Here is a 26,379-nt window from a genome sequence, read left to right on the forward strand (position 1 = left end):
TTTCGCTAGGCTGTGTCGCCAAAACACATTCACCTGTACTATTGACCACTGGACTGGCGGCTGTCAAAGTGCTTTTGTGCCTGTTTGATATTATATATTATTTGATAGCGCCATTTTGGCGCTATTAGCCATGTATCGATCTGCGGTACTAAAACTAGTGACGAAACAAACATGGTGGGAAACTATTTACAAAAAAATTGTGAATTTTATTACGTTGATTCTTGAAGTACAAATAACACGGAAAGCGAATGATTAATTCAAAATGCGAGACAATTAATTCTAAATGCAAAAATACTTCAAAGTATGTTACGGTCCTTCGCAGCCATTTGTATTGTACGTTAAAATTCGTTCTCTGGACGCTTGCGAGTGACGCTTCAAATATGCACAAAAAATTGCTGTCAAACATGGAACAGCCTGTCTAGTGGTATTTACACAGGTCAGTGCCAAAGACGAGTGTCGACGGGAGTTGAAAAGTAACTGTCGTCTTACCAACCCCGTAACAGTTCCTGTAGCTGGTGGAGAGACATTGAGTGTCAGTAGCAGGTCAAGGTACGTACGTGCATTGTATTGTTATGGCCTATTTTAAAGTGACATTGTCATTGTTTTAGACCCCACCGCGGCCGGTCAGTTGGGAGTTTGCCACATACTTATTTATTTTTCACTTAAGTTTAGTTAACGGTTGATAATTTTGATGCATCATTTGTGTGTTTTGACATTTATAAGTGTCTTTTTTGTGACCTCAATGACTGTATGCGTTCCAACAGAACAATATGAACAACGTTCAGATAATTTATACGCCTAGACTCTAGATAGTCTCTTGCTGTTAGACAACCGATATCAACAGGCCAGGTTTAATGTGCGTGACAAGCTACGTCTGGCGGCTGTCAAAGTGTTTTTGTGCCTGTTTTAATATTTGCCATTTTGGCGCTGTTGGCCGTGTACCGAGAGTCTGCTGTACTAAAACCAGTAATGACAACCTCAGCTAAACAAACATCGATAGGAATACTATTTACAAAAAAAATTGTGTCATTTATTACGTTGATTCCTGAAGTATAAAAACACGGAAAACGACCGAAATTAATTCAAAATGCAAAAATACTTCAGAGTACTGTACGCTTCTCCCGCAGCCATTTGTATTATACGTCAAAATTAGTTCTTTGGATGCTCGCGGGTGGCGCTTCAAATAGGCACAAAAAATTTGCTGTCAAACATATTATGGAAAGCCTGTCCAGTGGTATTTATCCAGGTCAGTGATCTAGACGCATAAATGATCTAAGGAACAACGTTTAATAAGGCTACGTGGGTATATACGCGATATCAAATGTTATAAAACTTGATATCGTGAGGTGGCAGTCCGGACAATTATACAATATCTCGGTACAGTTCTCGACCGATGCTTTAAGAGAAAGTAATTTACAATAACATTACCAAGAACAAGACCATATTAAATTTTATAAATATCTCATTACAATATAAATATATTTACAATCGCTATATCTAGTATTTCTTATATTGGTGTCTTAAAGCGCTTACTTTATGATATAAATAAAACTATTTAATAATGTCTCATGGAATGGTTTGTACAAAGTCAAGTAAGATGGACGCCCTGTAAGCTGTAGCTCATTAGCCGGTGTCAGGTCACCGCTGATGACAGGTGACAGGTGACAGGTGTCAGGTGTCTGGTAGGTACACTTACGAACGGTGGCCACGGCGGCCACAGAACCCTTCACTTAACAATTAACTTAGCACGACTAGTCTGTACATTGTATGGTTTATGGCAGCTTCGTATCAACACTGCTTCTAAATTGCTTTTACCATCACCTTGCATAACATTAACATGGTTCTATTTATGCATATTTACTACTGAAATGTTGGTAATATTATTCGCGTCGGTTAACAAATAACTATACAATTGTGGGCACGTCTTGACCCAGGTGTACCCGAGGGTCCTGGTAGTCGTGTGTGAAAATGATACGAAACCAGTTTCTATACGAAAGTCTAACTTTCAACCACACATCTCACAATTCATTAAAAAATAGATTCGTCACTACTAAATTTATAATTTACAAATAAAGTTATCTCTTACACTGGAAACGATATAGTTAGGATACGGTCCTGCCGGGCGCCGCAGGAGCACGTCAGACCTCCTGCTTACACTATAGTCAAGAGCACTAAGATCACAAGAATTCATTCCGAGAAAAACATGGAATGAAGAATTATTGCTAGGATTTCAAGATCACAAGTTAAAGAGTCAATCAGAGCCCACTCAGCAGTTGAACGTGTTCGAGTGGCTACAGGCGCGGCCGGGCCCGTAGCCCTCCGCGATCACGGAGTACTCCGGCTCGCTGTACTCCCCGATCTCCCTCTCCACCGCCCGCTCCCTCTCTCGCTCGCGGGGGTAGCCCCCCATGCTGTCACAGTTCCTCAGGTAGCCATTCTCCAGCTTTCTAGAGTAACGCGTGTCGAGATTCCTCTGAAAGTTTTCAGGATGGCATAGGACGCCATTCCGATGGGCCTTCTTGTCGGGCAGGGAACGAAGCGAGCCGTTGTTGAGGTGGTGCGGCGGCGCCGGCGCTCCGTTGTTGAGCGTGCGCGGCGCGGGCTCCCGGCCGGCGTAGGAGAAGCCGAGGGCGGGCAGGGTGCCCCCCGAGCGCGGCGGCCGGCGCGCCCCGTCCGGTGCGCCCGACATGAAGAACACGCTCGGCGAGGCGTACAGCTCTAGCTACAGCTCCGTCACCGGGATGGGGCGCAGCCCGGGCCCGTGCGCAGAGGCCGCGGGGAGCTGTCCCGGGTACTGCGCCGGGTACTGCCCCGGGTAATGCGCCGGGTGGATGCCGCGCACGATGCAGTCCTCCTCAGTCGAGATGGGCTTGTGGTATTCGAGGTTCTTCCGCCCCTTGTTCCATTTGTAATCCTTTAATTTCTCCTGCATGCTTTTGCGGTATCTGTACAGGATGAGCACGAGGGTCGCGACTACGGCGACACACGCCACCACGATGATGCAGATTATAGTCTGTTGACGAGAGTCGTGCAAAACACAGCCTAAATCGTCAGCAGTCAGTGCTCTTAAATACTTATCACGTAAATGATCCGGATTAGCGCACTGAATTTGCGTGAAATTACTTTTTTCATTTAAAAGTGTCCGAAGCCACAGCAGCTGGCAGTCGCAGAAAATTGGATTATCTGTTAAATCCAGCTGTTTGAGCTCTTTCCCTATAAATGTAGTTTCGCTTAAAGTTTGAATTGCATTATCTCGCAATAGAACGTGTCGTAGTTTGGGAAGACTTAAAAAACTTCCTTCCTCTACTGCCGATAATTTCTTATTATTGACCAACACTATGGTTTCTAAATTTAAATTGTCTTCAAAAGCACCTTTTGCGACACGTTCGAGTTGAGTTGCCCCTGTGACATCAATGAGCTTTAAGTTCTTCAGTCCTTTGAACGAGTGAATCTCGAGAGCATGAAAGTCATTTTGTCCAATGAACAGTTCCTCCAACCTCGTGAGACCGGATAACTGTTGAGTTGGCACCGTCATCAATCTGTTTCCGAATAGATTTAGACTTCTCAAGCCGGGAAGTCCTCGGAATGCATTCTCGCTGATATTGGAGAGTCCCGCTCCGTTAAGATCCAGCACTGTTAATCTGTTGAGTCCAGCGAAGGCATCGTCCGGTAGAAAAGAGAATGCATTTAGACCGACGTGAAGTTCTGCGAGACTTCCTAACAAGCTAAACGATGCCGTCGGGACGGAGCTCAGCTGGTTGTCGTCCAAGTACAATATCCTCAATGCAGACAAACCAGAGAAAGCTCGGGGATCGATTCTTGATATCCTGTTTTGACCCAAGTTTAGCTCTTCCAACTTTGGGAGGGTAGTGAATATGCCGCTCGTAAGCTCTTCTAGGAAGTTCCGTTTTAGATTGAGCACCGTTAGGGATCCCAACCCCTGGAACGTCGTGTTGGCGACCGCCGATATCTTGTTGTGGTTTAAATGCAACTCTTGCAACTTGCGCTGGTAAGCGAAGCTCTTGTCGGGTATGCTGACGAGGTGATTCTGGGACAGGTCTAAGTGTTGCAGGTCCGTGTAGAACACCATCGACGCGTCGATGGTCTTGATCTTGTTGTTGCGGATGATCAGCCGCTGGATGGACGGGTTGAGGACTATGGGCAGCACGTCGAGGCGGCTCTCCTCGCAGACCACGACCAGCGTGTCGTCGTTACAGCTGCAGCCGCCAGGGCAGTTGGCCAGTGCCGACGCCGCCGTGACAACCTGCAGAGCCAGCAGCGCCACCTGAAAGTTACAATAAATCGATTTATTATACTAATATACACATATAATATTATTATGATTTTGAGAATGATTGTCTCCTATAAAAACAGCAGAAATATCTGTTGTATGGGAGCCCCACTGCAATATTTATTTTAACATCGACCGTCTTTTCAAAGTTGACTTTCGCTTGACCTTCGACTGTATACAGATAGTGTATTAAGTGTATCAGTTGTCTGTTGTAGGTATTTCGAATAGTAGTCCCAGTGCTGTCGAATATATCTTTTTAATACAGTTGCTCAAAAATTGGCGTAATGCAGGGACGAATAGCGTACGGGATGTGGGCAAAAAGCATGAGTACGTGCTTTTTCTTTACCTTTTCCGAACTCATGCGTTCTCTTTCCCAACTGTCAAAATAATGTCTATTAAAAAGAAAAAAAACCAACCACGAAGTTAATACAAAAACCATCATAGAAGTTTTTATGATTCATGCAAATATTTCTAAAAAGAAGCTACTAATTTGTTTCAATATCAGATTTAATGATTTGATTCAATGAGTTCGGTTTCATTTCATTTCATTAAATTTAATTTTATTTCATATCAATAAAAAAAATCTACTGAAGACTTGACTGTATGGGTATAGTTCCCTTTGCCAACCCAGAATGGGTGAAGAAAACAAAAAAATCTTTAGTTATATTCTTTTACGGTTGGCGCCATTTTCCATGATTAGTTAGTTGAGTTTCTTGTGTTTTTATTATTCTATTGCTTCATTTTTCGCAACTGCATTTAAAATAATTGTTCAGTACACGTGCGGAACCGTCATTGCAACTTGTTCCGACTGTCAACCCTCACCTTCGGCTGCGCCTCGGCTCGGGTAGACATTTGTCGCTCTAACTAACTAACTCTTTGCAATAACAGACTTTCCGCACTCGTAATGAAATCCGCAATTCTCGTACCTGTATTATATTTATCGTTTATGATATTTGTATTGGAGTCAATGTGTCTAAATGTTTTTAAATCACTTTTACGCGAAAAAGAAACCAAATAGAATATCAATAAAAATTACTTGATGTTCCATTAACACTAACAAATTGCATTAAGGACTTAGGAATATTACATAAATTAAATTTGAAAACAAAATTTATAAACGAAGCGGGACTCGAACCCGCGAACCTCTCACCTTCCGTGCGAGCGCTCATCCACTGAGCCAACCGTTCGAGTGACGTATCGTTGATAAATCTTGTATGTCTTGTTCAACACTCAGGTTGTGGCTTCATCTACAGGATTTACTTTACTTAGTTTGAAACCACAACCTAGTAAAGTAGTAATACCATAAGTGAGGGTTATCACTTTAAAAAATAACAAATTGTCTGGAAACTCTTTCTTCAAGTGTTCTCTTTAAAACAAGTTTAGTTACTCGCTCCGATTACATTAACAAGCAGCCCGTAAATAACATAAAGCAGTGTGATACATATGAAGCCAAATTACATCTTGCAAACCTAAATGGAAGAAACATGAAAAAACCTTAAACGAAATACGTCTAAGAGAATATATCCTTAAGAGTACAAGATATAATCGGATGGAATTTTCCACAAAAAACTCGTCCATTTACGGACAATTTTGTCGGGGAGTCACCTTCGCGAATATTCATTCATTTTCTATTTATTTCATATTCGCGATACAAGGATTATATTTTTAATGTAAATGAATATAAAAGGAATCTCCTGTGTTAGTATAGTACAGGGCTTAATATCCTAGACAATTTTCTGCTTTTAGGGATATTGTTTGATACAAAAATATCAATGTCAGATCTATTACAGGAATCTAGGATTCGGTATATATGTTTTTTTTAATGAAAATAAGGGACGAGTCGAGCAGGACGTTCAGTTGATGGTATATTATACGCTCTACCCATTACAATGCAGGGTCGCTCGGGATTCTTGAAAAACCCAAAAATTCTGAGTGTTAAGTCTCATTTGCCCAGTAATTTCACTAGCTACGGCGCCCTTCAGACCGAAACACAGTAATGTTTACACTACTGCTTCACGGCAGAAATTGCCGCCGTTGTGGTACCCATAATCTAGCCGGCTTCCTGTGCAAAGGAGCCTCCCAAGTCCTTTACTTCTCATATCTTCGTAGTGTCATAGAATACTGCTGTAATATTTGGAACCCATATTATAGGATATATACTGGCGAAATAGAGACTATTCAATCAAAATTTGTTAAGGTTAGAATATCAACTGCGCTGTTATGGTTCTAGTTATGGGGAATCCTGTAGCGCCATAAATTTTTGCAATTAAAAGACCGGCGGACTTTCCTCGATATGTTATTTCTGTATGACGTGAGCAACAACAAAATTGCCCCGAACTAACATCTTTGTTATTGCAATTTAGAGTAACTAATAAGCGTATAAGGCTTACTCCCCTTTTTAATATCCCAATTACTTACTCTATCTATCTATTCCAGATTTTGGCGAGTCAACATGTCCTGAGGATGCCTCGTGTAGAGGCGAAACACGTCGATTTGTTTAAAAGACAAATATTGGCGGAATTAACACTAAAGAAAACTCAAAACATTTCGATAATTATGCATTTCTGCAAAGTAACGCCTACTTCAATAAATTTTCTTTACTATATCTATACCCAGAATTCGCTGGTCTGCCGTACCCTTAGAGAATAGGTACACTTATGTTGCTATGGCCAAATTTGTATATTTTGTTAATGTATATATAACTATAGCCAAAGGAAAGCGCGCCCAGGTTTAACTGCTTGTATATAATTTATTTAAAAAAATACTAGAAGAGTTTCTTGCGCCGTTTCTTCTACCTCAGAGCGCCATTTCTTTCCGAAGCGGTGGTAATGACATCCAAAATAAGTATTCTCAGCGAAACAATTTTGAGATAACAAAAACCTTTTTGGAAGTGCTGCAGTCGATTTCGCTGTTCTGTTAACAATTCGAGTGTGTGCACATTTTTAGCTCATAAATCCGTCCATTCTCTCCGCACCGACGTTTTATTTATTTCCAATGATTCGAAAAAACTGTTAAATGTTTTATGTATTTGTGCCTGCTGCCTACATATGTAGAACTGCGTGCGAATAAATCCTTTAAAATTCTTCAAATTTGTTACCTTGCTTGTGTTACGCAATATTAATGTTAACAGATTTGAAGTAGGAATATTTAACTGTATTATCAATTATTTTTACGCGCTTTATTAGTTTTTTTGTAACCGACTCATTTGGGCGCGATTTTGACGCACTTTAAACAAACAGATTTCGTTCATACTTCGCAGATTAGTCGAAGACCGATGACAAATACCATCACTTGATATGCTGAAGGCGGAACCGTGAATTTGACACACTTACTTGGAATCTAATTAAGATTTAATTTATGAATTTTAATGCAATTTTAATTTAACATTGGTTTTAATTTCATTTAATTAGAAAACATTTTAATTATTTTTTTTGCCTATTGTAAATATCTATTATGAAATGCTGTGAATGCCTTTAAGTAATAGATATACTAGACTATATAGAATCTTAATATTGTGTAAGCAAATGTCATGTAAACCTATTGTTGGTGTTCCAATAAACAAATAAATAAATAATTACACTTAAATAGGTTTTCCTTGTAAAATTTAACTTTGTATTGATTCACAAATGTAATTTAATTTAATATAGTATTGTTGACGGTGACAGGTGAACAGGGTGGAGATGTCTTTAAAAGGCGATGTCTCTCATATATCCTAGCGGATACTCCATAAGGAGTGCGGTTTGGGCCTCTCTTTCCCCAAGAGAAGGTCGAAGGCTTAGAGGGCACTTGCCCAAAACCAACCTCAGGTGGTGTTTAGTGGGTAGGCCCTTAGGTTTTACGTGAGTCCCACATAAACAACGCAGACTTATTCATTCATTCATATTCATTTATTTAATAGGGTGGTACAAATTTGGTCTTAAAATAGCTTAAAGTATCTCCTATTTAGCCATTACCAATAGCATGCAAACTTGGTCTTGGACAAAATTTTATTACAATATAAATTAATTTATTTTATATAACACAAAATTATAATTTTTTACAATACAAAAAAAATATTAAAGTCAAGATAAGAATAATCCACTTAGAATGCAATGTCAAAATCGTTTACTCTTTGTGGTCAAAAAACTCTTCTAAAGTATAAAATGTGTTTTGAAGAAGCCAACTGTGTAAGGATACTTTAAATCTTGAAAAAGGTAACAACTTAAATGAATCAGGGATCGTATTGAAAATTTTCATGCCCATCTAGCGCAGGCGTTGGTATGCATGAGCATTCACCAGGGTAGCCCTTTCCCTTTGTCTGGGCGCAAAAATAAAAACCAACCGTTGACGAGTTAGGGCGTTAATCTACCCGATTACTGATTGAATATTAGTCATTATTCGTAAATTATTCTTAGAAGCTTAGAGTTTGTTTCTTTTAAAGTTTCATAACGTTTTTCTATTAGGTATTAAAATTTGGTATAAACAACCCATTTGATCTTATTTCGTAGAGTATACATCACAAAGCTACCTACATTTAGGTAGTAGTATTAATAGTTTTTTTTATTTATTTTATTTTATAGTAAACTATGAAAATTTGTTGAAGTAGGCGTTACTTTGCGGAAATCCATAATTATAACAAATGATTTAAGTTTTCTTTAGTGTTAATTCCGCCAATACTAAGGCTGAGACTGAAGTCTCGTGCCAGATTTTGGCGAGACAACACGTCCTGAGGATGCCTCGTGTAGAGGTGAAACACGTGTCGAATTGTTTAAAAACAAATATTGGCGGAATTAACACTAAAGAAAACTTAAATCATTTGTATAGTAGACTATGGTCTGTTGATAGGCACCATCTATGTGCGCAGAGTCAGAGCACTTACAGAGAGCTGACGGCCTGTTTGAATGATTTGTCAAAGATAATTTTGAATCTAATTAGAAATGTTCGGTTCGCAAGTTACGGATTGCTCTGGTTATTCAAATGTCTGCATAAATTGTTCGAGTCCGTAATTAAAAATGCGATAGCACGAGTCCGTTCGGCGCTACGGTTAGGTTTGAATGACAAATGCCTTGCTAATAAGGCCGAGCCATATTCTGAATAACATTAATTGTGTTCTTTTGTATGTCTAGAGGTGAAATATGAGCTGTACAGATAATTGTAAGTAGAGGCATTTAGTGAGTAATGCGTAAGATGTAGATGAACTTTCTTTTTTGTTATTTGGCTTCTGTTATTTTCTCGTGACAGGCATCCACATGCCCGATTAATGCCACTGCTTGTGGCGGCGACGTTTTTTTTTAAATAAGGGACGAGAAGAGCAGGACGTTCAGCACATGGTAATTGATACGCCCTGCTCATTACAATGCGGTGCCGCTCAGGATTCTTGATATAAATCCAAAAAATTTGTGCAGCTCTACAACTGCGCTTGTCACTAGCTACGGCGCCCTTCTAACCAAAACACAATAATGCTAACACATTACTGCTTCGCGGCAGAAATAGGCGCCGTTGTAGTACCTATAATCTAGCCGGCGTCCTGTGCAAAGGAGTCTCCCACTGGTAAACTGTAGTCTCACGATCGATTTGATACGGGGGACACCAGTGTTTAGAGAATAAAAACGAAGTGATATAGGAACTTTTTAATATTATTATTGTTCCTCGAAGAAGACTCTGTTCCATTGTATGCATCATTTACTCAAGCATTGCGCCGATTATTCTTGAGGAATCTGATTATGATTCTTCGATAAGCGTTACAAAAAACAAAAACTATTGATTCAAGTGAGGGGTTATGTTTGCGTTTTCAGGATTCAGTTGGAGCTTGGCATTTGTGGGCGATGTCCGGCCAAGGGGATGAGAGGTCAGGGCACGGTGTTCGGTCAAATGTATGCTTCATTTGCTGGCGACAAACGCGAGCCGATTGAGTCGCGTATTATGCAGATTACACCTGAGCGCATGCAGCTCGGGCACTGTCGGGTGCAGGTGCCTCCTGCCCGTGCATGCAATGCTACATTGGAAATTGTTAACTGACGACCATTTGTCGATTAAACAGCTTGGTCGTCGGTATTACAATTTCATTACCATTATTTGTAGATTATTGCAATCTAGATGACAATTTTAAATTCAGTAGATCAAATTTTTAGTGTCGGATGAATGTGATAAGATTTTTTTTTACAACTTTAGAAGACTAACAGCTCGGTACATATTAAAAATTAATCTATTATAAAATGTATGTATTGTTTATACTTACAAATAAGGTGTTAGGTCTTAGCGTCGCAAAGAAGTTCACGTGCCGGAGTAACGCCATCTGTTAAAAAAAAATAACATTGTAGTTACGTAGACAGAATGTTTTTGCTATACAAAGAAAACAATTGGCTACAAATTATATATGGCAAATTCTTTTTTATTGTTCTTCAAAATAGTCGTAAATGTTGCTTATTTTAAACGTCAAAATCAGTAAGATATTTTTAATACATAATTATCCTCATAAGTTAAGTCATTGTTAAGTGTGCGGAAGGTAATTTTTTTCGCAATAGTTTTTTTTTTCTCTTGTATATATAATCTCCAAATACAGGAAGGAGGTTTGTAATCAAAAAGTTTTTTGTAAAAATGATTGTATAAAATAATAAAAAATATTTTGTAGTTAGATAAATTAAAGTCGTTAAATTCGCTGAAGGCATAGAAACGGTTGCCCTGTCTATCGTACAAAAAAAAAGAAATTTCCGCAAAATTACAATTCTGTATTTTTTTTCTTCGTATTTTTTCATTGACTCGAAAATTTGCTGCGTCTCCTCGACCGGACACTATTAAGTAACTTTATATGTATAAATTATTTTGACAGGAACTTTACCGTTTGCTGAAGCAAAATTCAAACTGTGAAGGGGTACAGAAAAAACTAAGAGGATTACCTCTCTTGTATGAAACAATAAAAATCATAGAAGATAGGTAAAGTTTCGTCTTCGAGCTCGGAGAGCTGCCAACATTCAGATGGATGATAATTGTGAAAGTTGGCGCGAACCAACAATAATCAGAGTTGCTAGTAGAGTATTAACTTCGGCCACTAAATTAATAGATTTAAACGCCTGTAACTATCAGTGAGTCAGCTGTATATGAACGTATCAGACCGTTCGAATTACTGTACGCTGACCGACCAAAAATTCTTGCAAAAGATATAATTTATAAATTGTTCTAGAACGAAATAATCATTCCTTGTGCAGTGTTTCCGAAACGATACGACATGTCTTTATCGGTTGTCCAACAGCAAGAGTATCCAGACGTATTAATTATCTAATGTTACAGTATTCATCGACATGCTACTAACGTCTGAGTCATCTGAACAATAGTCAGTCTGTGGCCTTCAGCGAAGAGCACTTGTCGAGTTACCACAATCAACGTAACGATACCGAATCCAGTATCCGAGCTACCACCGCACCCGGCGCCTCGCTAACTTACACAGCTCAATTTTTTTTTCTATGACAATAAAAGACAAGATCAGCAGGACGTTCAGCTGATTGTAATTGATACGCCCTGCCCATTGCATTGCAGTGCCGCTCAGGATTCTTGAAAAACCCAAAAATTCTGAGCGGGACTAATTGCGCTTGTCTCCTTGAGACATAAGGTCTAAAGTCTCGTTTGCCCAGTAATTTCACTAGCTACGGCGCCCTTTTGACCGAAACACAATAAGGCTTACACATTACTGCTTCACGGCAGAAATAGGCGCCGTTGCGGTACCCATAATCTAGCCGGCATCCTGTGCAAAGGAGACTGGTAAATGTCGTCGCAGACAGCGAACCTACATATATCTTCTATGTATATCTTGTTGATTAATATAATGTTCCTACTGCTGTATGTACATTATAATATATATATATATATATATATATATATATATATATATATATATATATATATATATATATGAATGTATACAAAACAACAATACAAATAAATCACGGCTTGAATGAGCGCGAATTGACAGTGAAAAATATGCTTATTTGTAGCGAACAATAGCTCTCGCTCGTGTTCATATTGTACGAACAGGGTATATTATATATTACTAGCTAACTCCGAATATAAAAATATTTAGATAGATTGTAGGTATTTTTTTTTTTTTAAACCATTTATTTCTGATACAACATTATAAAACGATGTATACATATTATTCTGCCAAACTGCGCAGCAGTTTGTCGGCAGTAATTCTCGTGTTTCGCAAATTATCAAATCAATATTATGTTTTTGTGTGTGACAATTTAAAAGTCCCTACCAGTATTTCTTAAGTCTATTTATTATGGACATTGTGCTAAGTAGAACTTTCGCAATAAGTTTTTCACCTGATTTTTTGTTTTACAATTCGACAATTGTGACGCTATATGGGTAGTTAATTCATTTATTAATGTAGGTATTACCCATTGCATGCTACGCATACCGTAATAATTACATATTTTAGGTACCACTAGCTTGTTTTTGTTAGATAGCCGAGTTGAGTAGGTATGCACTCTCTGTACTACAAATTTATTTATATCTCGATATTGTTCGATTAACGTTAATAATTTTACCTTTTTATCAATTGGAATAATACTACATATTTTAAACAAGCGTTCATAGTTCCCGTTAAGTTTGTTTTTTATATTTCTGTTCACTAAGAGCTTTAATGTTCTTATTTGCAAAGTTTTGATTTTATTTTTATTCGTAGTAAAAGTTAGTCCATAGCTACTCAATCCGTAACTAATTGTTGCCTCGACCAAAGAGTGATACAGGGTGTACAAAATATTTTTACCCACCGATGACTTTAAGTGATAAATTTTACCAAATACTGTGCGAATTTAATATAGCATTCGTAATTTCATTTCGTTTTTGAAGGCTTTTGAATAGTCAAGTTTAAAAAAATTGCGTGTGTACAAAGCACACATGTCAGAAGTGAAACCTGCATTGTGCATGAACCTCTAAACTGCATATGAAGTCCTGGTACATGTTGCTAGGATGACACTTGATTTCAACCGCTATGAAAGACGTTACTAACACCGCTACCATATTTATGTTCTCATGGTGTCTATGCAGTTATAAGTCGTGCGTATGACATAAGAATATATTAAGGTATACCTACTCGCTTCATACTCAAAATAAAATAGTATGCATATTTCTGTCTCATTCTTTGCCGGCTTCATCCTACACATTTTTTTATTTGTGTCTCTTACCTGTCGTTTTTTCCGTTGCATCCGGTTTGAAATCACAACGATTCTAAAGAAGTTTCACTTCGAAAATAAAGAAATATTTGTAGTGACGATTTAAATGCGCTTAGTTTAAGCCTAATTGAATAAAGTTTATTTGACTTTGACTTTAAATATTTAATTTAAATTACTGAATGTACATTATCTTCGGAAAAACTAGAACTCGTGAGAAGAACATACAAGAAGCTGAGCTGCCATAACAATAGTTAGAAATTTACTTAAAAAATTAATTTGAAAGGCTCTGTATCCAATATATGAATCATATTCAAAGTTAAAAACGTTTCAAATGTCAAATAAATCATGAAAAGCAATAAAAAATAAACTTTATAAATACATATTATCGTATATTGGATGCATCACTCTTAAGAGCATGAATTAATTGTTTGTGTAAAGATGCTTCGTGAACATGATGGTCTTGATAATCGTGTATAAATACAAAGATTTATTAACTATAAAATGTTGAGCAGACTATAGCGGCACTCATTCATGAGTTGACATATGGACTAGCCATCGCTCTCGTCACACATAGGGAAGATGAAGAGGAGGTCAAAACAGACACAAAGGTACGAGTTATGTTTTGTATGTATATCACTATGTTACATACAAATATATACGCAACTCATACGAGACGTTTCCAAAACTCTAACGTTTCTTACACTGAGTACGCGTCTGTATTTCTTTTATGAATTTAAGGGACGAGCAGGCCATTGAAGCTGATGGTAATTGATACGCCCTACCCATCACAACGCCGTGCCGCTCCGGATTCTTGAAACCCAAAAATTCCGAGCGGCACTACAATTGCGCTCTTCACATTGAGACATAAGATGTTAAGACTCATTTGCCCAGTAATTTCTCTAGCTACGGCGCCCTTCAGACCGAAACACAGTAATTTTTACACATTACTGCTTTACGGCAGAAATAAGTGCCGTTGTGGTACCCATAATCTAGCCGGCTTCCTTTGCAAAGGAGCCTCCCACTGGTAAATTTTACTTATATTCTCTCTGTCTTCTATCTCGCTCGTTTTTCTACTACTTCTCGTTTCTGTAAGCCGAGGTTGTAACATTTTGAACATTTGAATGCTGTGAAATTCACCTACTAAGTGGACTCTCGCAACTTTTAGTGGCCCTGATTCTGAGCGGACGACGGGTGGGTTGGCAGTGGAAGCGGGTAGCGGGCGGCCGAGCGCTCGTTACGGCGTGAATGCGCAAAATTTACACGAAAAGTAATTTGCAATGTCACTGCGGCCGTGTTATTACAGTATTTACAAATGTTCAAACAAAAAGCTAATGACGAAGCTGGTTTTAAACTGGACTGTCGCTTTCAACGATGCGAAAATTAACTGCGGCCTTCAGAGGCCTCGCGGTGCCCGAGCGACGGAGTGCCGGAGTGCCAAGTTTGTGAGGCGTGGTAGGTAGTCTCGCATTAATCAAATAAACTATACTGAGCTAGGAAACCATATGATCGTGTTAAACACGCTACGAGAACTCTTTGTGGCGCACAGCTGCTAAATCATTTATCAAACACTCGGACACAAAGCGTTCAGCAATACTTATTATATATTACTAGCTAAGCCCGGCGTACGAAAATGTAGGTTAATTTACATAGTATTAATTTGACTTTGACGTAAAATATAAAAATTAAAAAATATTAAATAAAATAAATTAACATATTATATTGACCTGACCAGCTGACCCAATAGATGTCCATTAAGGTGTTTTTACTTATTTTGCGGAAATTTCCTTGAAACCGTTAATAAACTTAAAAAAAAAAATATTATCACAAAATTAAGTTAGATCGGCAACATACAGGCGCGACGTTCAAAGCCATTGCCAACAGAACTCACTTCTCGCTGAGGTTGTTGTTGATAACATAAAACATTCCATAAATTATCCAGCGGTTAAAGATCGGAAGTAAACATTCTATTCGAACAACATGATCGAACTTTATGCTCTTGAGTTTTATGATAGGACTATTCTTGGTTATTTTTTTAAAAGAGTGGTAATGAGTTTCTTGCCACTACTTCTTATTAAAGTTCAACCCTCACCGGCGGTGGATATAAAAAGAAAAGAAAACTTAACATTCCTACGTGCCATTTCGTTGATATGAATAAATTGATTTTGATTTGATTATAGGAGTACCATGTATATTGTGCTCTTGTATTACTTCTGGATCTTACTTCGGATAAGGCTGGTTAAGTGGGATCCAAAATGATCTTACGGTTTTTGATAAAAGGATGAGTGGTTCAATGGCGTTAGGAAGAGTGGAAATCCTGGGACCGCTACGGCCGGAGGGGGCCTGCTACTGCGATGATCGGTTTTACCCCTGAGGTCCAGCTGACTAATAATTCAAGTATTTTTATTGAAAATGGGATTCAAAATCACTTATTGAATGTCAATAACTACCTCCCATTCAAAATAGACTGCCTCAGAAATAACAGGGGCAAGAAATTCGGCGTGCTAATTCTTTATAAAAATATGGATTACAATGTAATATCATACATCATGAGGGTGTCCGCTGTGTATCATTATCCCAGTCTGTGGTATCATTAATATGTGTGTATATCATCGTGTGATGTATGATCTTGTGGTATCATCATTTATGTTATAATAACGTTTACCACACAAACGTTTTTCTTACAATTCTTTTAAATTTCGTAACACATACCGAGAGACAGTTTACATCACCCAGTGTAAATTGAAAGAAAGAAACATTTTTATTTTGAAACGTTTTGAAAACGATAAAATTGAATTTTGAATTGAAACACGCACTAATATTTTTGCACTGTGGTTATAATAAGCTATTTTAGGTGAAGCAAAGTGCAGCTAGTATTCAATGAATAATGCTCTGAATAACTTGGAATTATGATTATTAATTACTCAGTATATACGACATACTCTGCACTTACAAAATATATGTATAATACTAGCTGACCCGACAGACGTTGTTCTGTATATAATAAACAAAATACTGTTTTATAGGAATTTGCCAATAATATTTTGAAACATCAAGAATTATATCGTAAAAAATGCTCCCTGTTGTTATAATGAAATTGTTTCACAGCGTAACTGTCACACTTTGCGTCAATAAATTCTCTCATAGAAAATATGTCTGTACAAAACTATTGAAAATTATGGGTCCCAAATCGAAATAAAAACTATCCTATCTCTCAAGTTGGACTAAACTGCACTCCATGAAGTAATCCCCGTTAAAATCCGTTCATTAGTTTAAGAGTCCATCGCGGACAAACAACGTGTCACGTGATTTATATATATTAAGATAATAATATTAAATCACTTTTTACACAAATTATCTTGCCCCAAATTATGCATATGTATAGCCTGTGTTATGGGTTGCAAGACAACGATATATTTAATACAATAAACTTACCTACATATAAACATACGTATAAAATACAAAAATACATATAAATCATCCATTACTCGGACCTACCGGGATTCGAACCCGGGACGTCTAGCTTAGTAGGTAGGATCGCTAACCACTTGGCTATACAGGTATATATTAAGATATAACTGTAGATTAAACATTTTAAACTTACATATAAAACGTTTTTTACGCAATCGTATAAACTATTACCTTTTCAGAAATATTGAACTAAGTCAGAAGGGATGGGCTAACGAGGAAAGCGGAGAACGGAGCGCGGAGGCTTCGACGGCCTCCACTTGTAGACGAAGGAGTCGGCACTCCAATAATTGTGATAAATTACCTTATATCCCTCGGAATTAGCGGCAGCCGGATTTAATGGCCACACTTAGCGATCCAATCTCTAAAACAATATGAGTAATGTGCTTTGAACATTCTCTAATAAAAAACGAAAATTTTACACGGCGCCCTTCCGAGACGAGAATCCTATTATATCTAATACCTCCTATATTGAGTACCTACTCCTCACACTTGGAGATACAGAGACTGGGTTAGTTGGTCGTAGGTATATTGTCAAAGCCGTGATATTACAATTTCACTAGAGGTATTATAATTACACGGTAGATTGTCAATCGACTTCATTTCTTACAATTTAACGGCCTGGTTTTAGTGGCATTGTAATGTCACGGGTACACTATAGTGATATTGTAAGGCAATTATATTTTAGTTGTTAGTTTGTTTCTTGTATTTATTGAATTAATTGTTATCTAAGCGAATCGGCCTTTGTTCGCTAAGTAGTAGGTTACAAAAACAAATTGAGACTGTTGACCACCAAAGCAAGAGTCAAACGTAGCGTGCCGCGGTAGCGACTGGCAAGTGCCAGAACCGAATCGGCTTTGTAAACTAATATTTCAACAATAATTTCAGATGGAAAATTGCATACGCGGTACAATGTTTTCGATTATTGTTTTGCAAATTGCGTATAAAAAAAAATTGACCAATCACAACGCTCGACGTCATTTATAATATACCTAGATTTATAATAATATCACTATAGTGTACCCGTGACATTACAATGTCACTAAAACCAGGCCGTTAAATTGTAAGAAATGACGTCGACATACAATCTACCATGTAATTATAAGTTAGTGAAATTATAATATCACGGTCTTGACAATATACCTATGACATATAATATATTAATGCATCGTTAGTTCGACAGCTATATTACGTCACAGCTCCTAGCATAGTAATAACTATTCAACTCTAAGACATATTGTGATTATCAATTATGAACGCGTACAAGCTAATTGCAAGCATAGCTCAACGCTACACAGTATTGTGGTATTTATATATCTGCGATTTAGGTCTCTAGTCCCACTTGGATATGTTTTGTTATCGTTTCATAAGCTTACAATGTCGAAAATCTTTATTAGTCCATCAACCAATTCTTATAAGATAATTCCTTACTTAGAATATTTATTTCAGTAATGTGTATGTAAATAATCAAAGTACATGCAACGTTAAAGAGCTCCAAAAAATATATCTATTTTAATAAGTATTTAGATACAATCACAATATTAATTAAATGCACAATTGAGGGTAGATTAAAAATATATTAGCAAATTTGATTTTTCTGCACAATGTTATTTATACATACATATACAAAACATTTATAAAATCGTAACAACAAATTGTACTTTCAATTGTTAGGATGAAACAAATATTTCTTTTAATGAAAATACGACACGACACGAGCAGGACGTGCACCAAATGGTAATTCATACGCTCTGCCCAATACAATGCAGTGCCTCTCAGGATTCTTGAAAAACTCAAGAATTCTGAGCGGCACTACAACTGCGGTCGTCACCTTGAGACATAAGATGTCAAGTCTCATTTGCCCAGTAATTTCACTAGCTACGGCGCGCTTCAGATCGAAACACAGTAATGTTTACACATTACTGCTTCACGGCAGAAATGCAAAACAACAATCTCACCTAATTTACTAATCACTGGGTTATACATAAATATAATATATAGTATTTGAAAAAACAAAACATATAGATATCCATTACAATTACAAAGTAGATGTTTTGTAACTGTTAACATCAATATAGTAGGCAACCCGTCCGAGTGTCCATCCGGACCCCGTACCACAAGCGACTCTAGCCCCGTGTACCTACCGCGTTAAACATCATACATGTTTGCGAAGTGACGGTAATGAACAAAAGGTAAAAAAAAAAACAAAAAAGAAACAGCTCATCAGAATAAAGAGACAATTGCGGCAGCCGGCGGCGAGCGGCGCGAAAAATTTAAAAATATTTGACGCGGACCTGTGGGAAATCAGAGGAACGCTAGAATCTTGTGCTTCAATATAAACCCTGAAGATACACGGGATTAAGTACTTTACCGCAACGAAATAAAGCGCTTAGCCCCGCGCAATAGTTTTATTAAGTTTGCGTTGAACAAAATGATCCGGCGCTTTGTTTTAGCAGGGACTGGAGTAAATTTGTTAGTGGACGTGCAATTTTCCGGGAAATAATAACCCCAGTATTATTAACAATATCTTTGTTTTACAGTCTTACTGTATTACATTTCAGGCAAGATGGTTGTTTAATATTGTGTCGAGAGTTGCGTTCTGTTTGCGTTTATACCTGTAAGCTGGTGAGTGCATTAATCAAAAATAATTAACTTTGTAATATTTTAGTCGGCGGTTCTACACATTCGTTCATTCGTTCGTTCGTCACAGGTGATTTTTTTTTATGAAATTAAAGGACGAGACGAACGGGACGTTCAGTTGATGGTAATTACTAAACTCCCCGCCCGGCTTCTCTGTAAAAGCCTTTAGGGCTATCATATCAGCACAGAGGAGGTTTTTAGTCGGTAGGGGGTGTCTACACCCGAGCCCGATATATGGGCCCCGCTTCGGGGTCTTCAATACGTAAATGTATTTTACTCCTCTCGAAAAAAAAAACGGCAGAAATAGGCGCCGTTGTGGTACCCATAATCTAGCCGACATCCTGTGCAAAGGAGCCTCCCACTGGTTAAACCTGACATCTGACGTTTTGCATATCGAAGTCTAAACAAGTTGTATTCTATCAGTTGGAAAAGTAGCAATAAGCACTTTTTATTGTAATCAGGCGTGAAATGTGAGCCAATAAAATCTCAAGGAAGTGTCGGTTTCGTTTAAAATGATGGCATCTTGATGGAGACAATTTGGAGAACGCATCGCGGGAACGAGCCCAATTCCAGAGATTACTCGGGAATCCCGGAGACGCGAGCCACTCACACGAGTACCAAATAAGATTTTATTCCGTCATACGTAGAGATGGTTCGTTTCGCGAGATCTCGTACGAAGCTCGTATCATTGCCGACATATAAATGACAGTCACACTAGCCCTGTGTTTTTATTTCCAGCCAATTTCAATAACTGCTTGATGTAATGTCGTTCGAAAATATTGTCGGGTATCTCGGGTCGTCTCGAAATTATTTCACATTTCGCTGAAAACATTTTATGTTTATGTAGGATCGAATCTGCGCAGAAAAAATACTGGTGTATGTTTTACAGTTATGTTGGATTTGCTGTAGGCTTCAAATGTAGATAGAATAGTCGTTATTGTGGATATGATATTTTCTCAAACATGCTTTTGAGCATTATTTTGACGACCTTCTTCGAGATAATTCTAAATTGCTGTACTGGCCAAATATATGCGAGCAGCGGCCGGCAAAAGTTGTATGAAAATCCATATCTCTTGTGGTTTAGCGGCGATATAAATTAGGCAAACGAGGTCCCCAGACAAACGAGCGTACGGGTGACCAGATCTTAAGTGATCATCGCCGCCCACATTCTCTTGCAACACTAGAGGAATCACAGAAGCATTGCCGGCCTTTAAGGAAGCTGTACGCGGTTTAAAAAAAAATACATATACATTAAAACTGCGTCATGATGCTTCTCGCATAGTACGGACATGGTATGTATGGAGTGCCGTGTCACGCTAAAATCGCGAGCTATTCATTATTATTCAATATGCGGAGTGCGTGCAGTAGTGTGCAGTGTGCCCACGCCACCACACGTCTGTCTGTGTGCGTGCATATTAAATCACTTAGATAAAATGCTAATGCCAGACAGATGCATGCATATTTAACTAAATTTGATGATAGATTATAACCCGCTTTGATGCGAGTGGAATTTGTGGAACTAACATACTTTACTCTCGCGTATTTCCGTGTTATTATAACTCCAGATAATATTCCCACACTTGACTATGGAGGGTAGAGGGAAAGAGAGTGTTCTGTGTATATGAAAAAGTGTCCGTCAAAATGAGTTTAATCAGGGTGGCGCTACATTAGCATCAGGGTGGATCTTAAAAGAAGCGCCAAATATAAAATCACTCTAGGTGCAAGTTTCCCTATAATAATTATTTAAGGTCATATTTACTACATTATTTTGTACTACGAAAGTAGTAGTAAAATTTTCATTAAATTACTACTTTAGTCGACAATAATATTAAATTTTTTAACTCGGCGTACTTCAATTCGTTTACAATTGCTCGTTCAGCATACTTCATACCATACCATGTGCCTACACCAGCGCCATTGTGGAAGCTTTTTGAACTATTATTTACAGTACAAGCTGGACGATTTTTCAACATTTCTCCCATATGAGATGAGTCTCCTTGCTTCGAACCTCCATACACTTGACATAACTAAACGTAACATTGCATCATTTTTTCTCATGCATTTGCATGCAGGCCCATTTGAGTCGAGTGAGTTGTCATCAATACGTACGTATAAGGTGCTGTCCAGGATCGGTTATCTACCAGCCAACGTGATACAATCCTATCGATAATACTTTTTAGGAAATAGACATCTTTGGCTTAGTAACAACACAACACATAGTAACAGTTCTATTAAATGCAAATATAAAAAATTGGAAAACGGTTGACCCTTAAGACCATCCCTGCAAGTTCCCGCTAATTCCATACCTAAACGCTTCAAATTGTAATTATGAAGATTTTGAGCACGAGGAGACGGGAGTTAAAAAAAATCTCAAAGAGTTAGCTGTTCTATCTTTTTGAGCTCTCCCTTGAGGTTTCTCAAAATCTACCGATCCATTTTGTATTCAACATCTAGATCATAATCTTAAAACGTCGAGATTTGATGAAATCTCGATTTTCTAAAAACGGAATGAAGCTAATATTATTATTTATAATAATTTTCGAAAATTTTTAAGCGGAATTTAAAATAAAAAGATACATCTGATAGTTATAATTTAAGGCCTTGCAGGTTGTTCTCAACAAAAGAGCATTACGAATAGGTGGTAGTGTGAATTTTTTTATTTCACTTTATTTACCAAACCAACAATATTCATGCACAAATGTAAAAATATCAACTAGGAGACGTAAAACTAAAACACATAGCCAAAATATCAATAAAGGGCATGTACAAAAGATTTAGAGACATACAGATTATTTTAAGTAGTGTAACAAAAATAATAGTCATTTCTACAAATTACCTCCCTTACGCAGGGAGTCAATGACATTACGACGAAAGCAGGTTGACGTGGAATTAAATTAATTGAGTTGCTGATTTTTTTGAGTATTAAATTGATTATATATATATTAATATTGAAATTATTAATTGTATTAAATTGGCGACGAATACGATTGATCCAGGAGTGGTCATTTAGGTTAGTACGGCTACGATTATGTCTAAATATGTTGTTGGTACAAACTGTGCCATTGGGGATTATACAATGTAAATTTTTCTATTTTATTATTTTTTTGCCAGAAACATTCGCAATTAGGTAGTTGTTACAAATTTAAGAGTAGGCACATGTTTCGTCTTGATCATCTTATTTTGTTATGTGTTTATACCATTTATTATATTAAAATAATTTGCATGCCTGGCGAAACATGTGAATACCATGCTTATACGCAAATAAAGAATCTGATTGATTGATTGATTTACAGACATGTCAATATTTGAATGGTTTCGTTTCATAATATTATAACCTAACACAATCATTAATTACTGCTACATTTAATTTGACCAACGTAAAACCATACCTAAAAGGCCTAAAACCACTTGAATCAAAATATTTGACTAAAATGGATTCAGTAATAATAAAAGTGATATTACTGGGCAAATGAGACTTAACATCTTATGTCTCAAGGTGACGAGTGCAGTTGTAGTGCCGCTCAAAATTTTTGGGGTTTTTCAAGGATCCTGAGCGGCACTGCATTGTAATGGGCAGGGCGCATCAATTACCATCAGCTGAACGTCCTGCTCGACTCGTCCCTTATTTTCATAAAATAAAGTAATATGCCATCTGAATAACGAAGTAAGTTATCCCTAAAACAGACAGTTAGCTTGTATCTCAGTATGCTAACAGGAACTCGTACAGAACATACCGATGTTTCGCCGGTATGGCATGGTATGGTAAGGAACGCTTTCATAAATTCTACTTAAGCAAGCTTTTTCGCACCTGAACCGGTCGCTGTTTTAAAACGAATTTACCGCCTCTTTGTTAGCGAGCTTCGAGTCTGCTAATTCGTTTACTGTTAGCAGGCGCGCCTCTCATGGGCCCTCCCATCCCTTTTCTTACAATTAGCCGCAGTCAAGATGCTTCTAACTAAATATTTCTTTGGGGCAACGCTGCCTATATTAATACAATATTTGTGCTGCAGAAGAGGGCTATTCGCGCTATTTATAACCGATAGGAATATCCTAAAGAATCATTGAGAGCAAATTTTAAAGAAATTAACATCTTGACTCTTGCTCAATATATTCTTGATAATGTAATGAATGTTCATAGGCACATAAATGAATTTGCTAGATGCTATCATAACCATAATGTTAACACTCGGCTAAGTCTAGTTAGTAAGTCTTTTGTGGGGCGATGTATATGCTTTTACAACAAGATTCCAGGAAATGTTTTAAACAAAAGTATTAGGATATTCAAATAAAATGTTAAGAGACATTTGTGTGGTAAAGGTTACTATAACATAAATGACTTTCTTAATGATGCCACAAATTGGGAATGGAGCGACCGCCTTCAGTCAATTAAATAATAAGTTTAATTGTACAATATTACTTTTTAAACATATTTTTGATGAAAAAAAAAACCCGCTGAGTTTATTGCGCCTATTCTTCAGGTCTGAGGCATTCTTTTTGGAATGAATAGTAGTTTTTGACTTTCAATAAGTGATGTCACATCCTATTTTGAATAAAAATATTTGAATTTAAATAAATACGTGTTGGTAACATACACACAAAGGGTCTATATCTGTCGAGCCATCCGACGTCCTATAACGACACTATTCGATATTATCGTCGGTATAAAATTTTATGGATCCAATATAGTGTCGTCACTTATCTCGCTATTCGAACTGTCATAAAAATTAAACAAAAATCTCGTGGTTTTATCTCCGGCGCGCTTCGTCTATGTGCTTTCGTTTTGTTTTCGTTTCACCGATCGATATCCGTATTTCATTATTAACTGGATTAAAATGACATGCAACGGTGAAATGGTCACCGTTAATTAACAGCCCGTTTGTATGTTGTTGGGTGGTCGGACCACCCGCCGTCCAGTGGAGACAAATACGCCCGATGGCTACTTTAACAAGCCACCAGTATATCATCGGATTGAAGATGTCATCACAACATACAATTAAGAAATCCAAATGATTCACATGAATCGAGATAATATATTTCATAAATTTTCTAGATGAACGAGAAGCAACAGTATTGAAAACCCCATAACCTACATTATGAGCTTACTTGTGCGGTTTTCCTGGACAGTTTAGCTGATGGTAATTGATACGCTCTGCCCAGTACAATACAGTGCCGCTCAGGATTCTTGAAAAAAACAGAAAACCCTGAGCGGCACTACAATTGCGCTCGTCACCTTGAGACATAACATGTAGTAATTCCACAAGCTAGGGCGCCTTTCAGACTGAAACACAATAATGCTTACACATTACTGCTTATCGGCAGAAACAGGCGCCGTTGTGGTACCCATAATCTAGCCGGCTTTCTGTTCAAAGGAGCCCCCACTGATCTTCTAAAAGACGGCAATTTGCCTCTGGTGTTGCAGGGGAATGTGGGTGATCACTTAATCATATGACTCCAAAACACGCTAGTCCTCCTCTGCTATAAAAAAAAAACATCAAGCTAGCCTCAGTAAGTGTTTTGTATTAATATAATACATGGATAATAATATAAATAATATTATTCAGAAAATGAGACTTCAATAATAGTAAAGTAGCTAACATAGAGGTTATGAATACATTTGAATAATGTTGAATTACCTCTAAAAGCATGGGTATGTCGAAGGTATTATGAGTCGTTGTGTATTATTACATGAGATATGTCATTGACATTTGCTGGGACTAGATGGTCGCTGGTCACCACACATCGTCATGTATGTGTAAAGGAGGTAGAGGCGTGCACCACCGTTTCGCAATCTGAAAACTGTTGGAACTTTCCAGAAAAAAGTTAAAAATCTCATCCTTATGTCTATTTGAATTATTAAGTTTCTGCTCACAAATTATGAGCATAAGTCCTACATTACAAGATTTATCTTATTAATAATACATAATGGGAAGTTTTAGTTTGTTTCTGCAAATATTTCTAAAATTGCTATTATTTTAATATTTATGTATGTATGTATATTTATGTAATATTCTGAACAAGTAGAAGCTAATTTCAAATTATCATCTTTAAAAATAATATTATGGAACCTTTAATAAAATTGAATTTATTTATTTTTTCTTTTGATAATAACTGCTACACAGTACTTTTAAATTAAGATAATCACTATAATATTATGAATACATTTGTTTCTTTTTTTATCATTTGTATATTTTTATGCTATAAGTTTTTAATTAATTTTTTAATGCATTTTAATCCCCAAATCTTAATAATAATATAACTATAACTTTTGTTGTTGAAGTTGGTAAAATTTGTTGTTCGACGCCATACGACACATTGCAGCGAGTGTCTCACCATTCACCAGGCGGCAGATACCTAGTAAGTAATACCACACAATGTGAGGTGCCTAAGCTTATGAATATATTAATGCCAACTGTTTAGCATATCTTACCTTATCTAACAATAATATTGCTGTTCAATCAACTTGATTGATATTTCAACCGTTCTCTCTTAATACACTGCATAAAGAATACATAATACCTGTATGGTTTCTAGCACTCACTCTGGTGATGATTCCCAACTGATGCCGATACGTGCTATCCGCACTTCAATACCATTATTATCTTTGACTACAATTAATCTAGTATTTTCTTTGATTAACGCAATGTAACACATTTAAATAAAACACTTTTAAAGGATTCAAACGCTTGTAAGTATAATCAACCCTCCTGAAATCGAGATCTGGAAAGGTCTTGAAACGTCGGGTTAACTACAATAATAATAGAAATGTTAGTTTTACGCAAAATCTAATGTAAAGACACAGTTACAAATACATGCGTTTTAATCCTTTAAAAGTGT

General features: G+C 37.2%; 1 protein-coding gene across 1 annotated transcript in view; it reads right to left on the reverse strand.

The window, feature by feature from the left end:
- Window positions 1-2,627: 2,627 nt before the first annotated feature.
- Window positions 2,628-26,379, reverse strand: part of LOC126967081 (insulin-like growth factor-binding protein complex acid labile subunit) — a 316,436-nt gene continuing 292,684 nt past the window's right edge. The window contains exons 6-7 of the mRNA XM_050811460.1: window positions 10,509-10,565; window positions 2,628-4,285 (exon numbers count right to left, since the gene is read on the reverse strand). Coding sequence (XP_050667417.1) covers window positions 2,723-4,285; window positions 10,509-10,565 — 1,620 coding nt within the window. The 3' untranslated portion in view covers window positions 2,628-2,722. The remainder of the gene's footprint in view (window positions 4,286-10,508; window positions 10,566-26,379) is intronic.

Source organism: Leptidea sinapis, chromosome 12, assembly GCF_905404315.1.
Source record: "Leptidea sinapis chromosome 12, ilLepSina1.1, whole genome shotgun sequence".
Classification (NCBI taxonomy): domain Eukaryota; kingdom Metazoa; phylum Arthropoda; class Insecta; order Lepidoptera; family Pieridae; genus Leptidea; species Leptidea sinapis.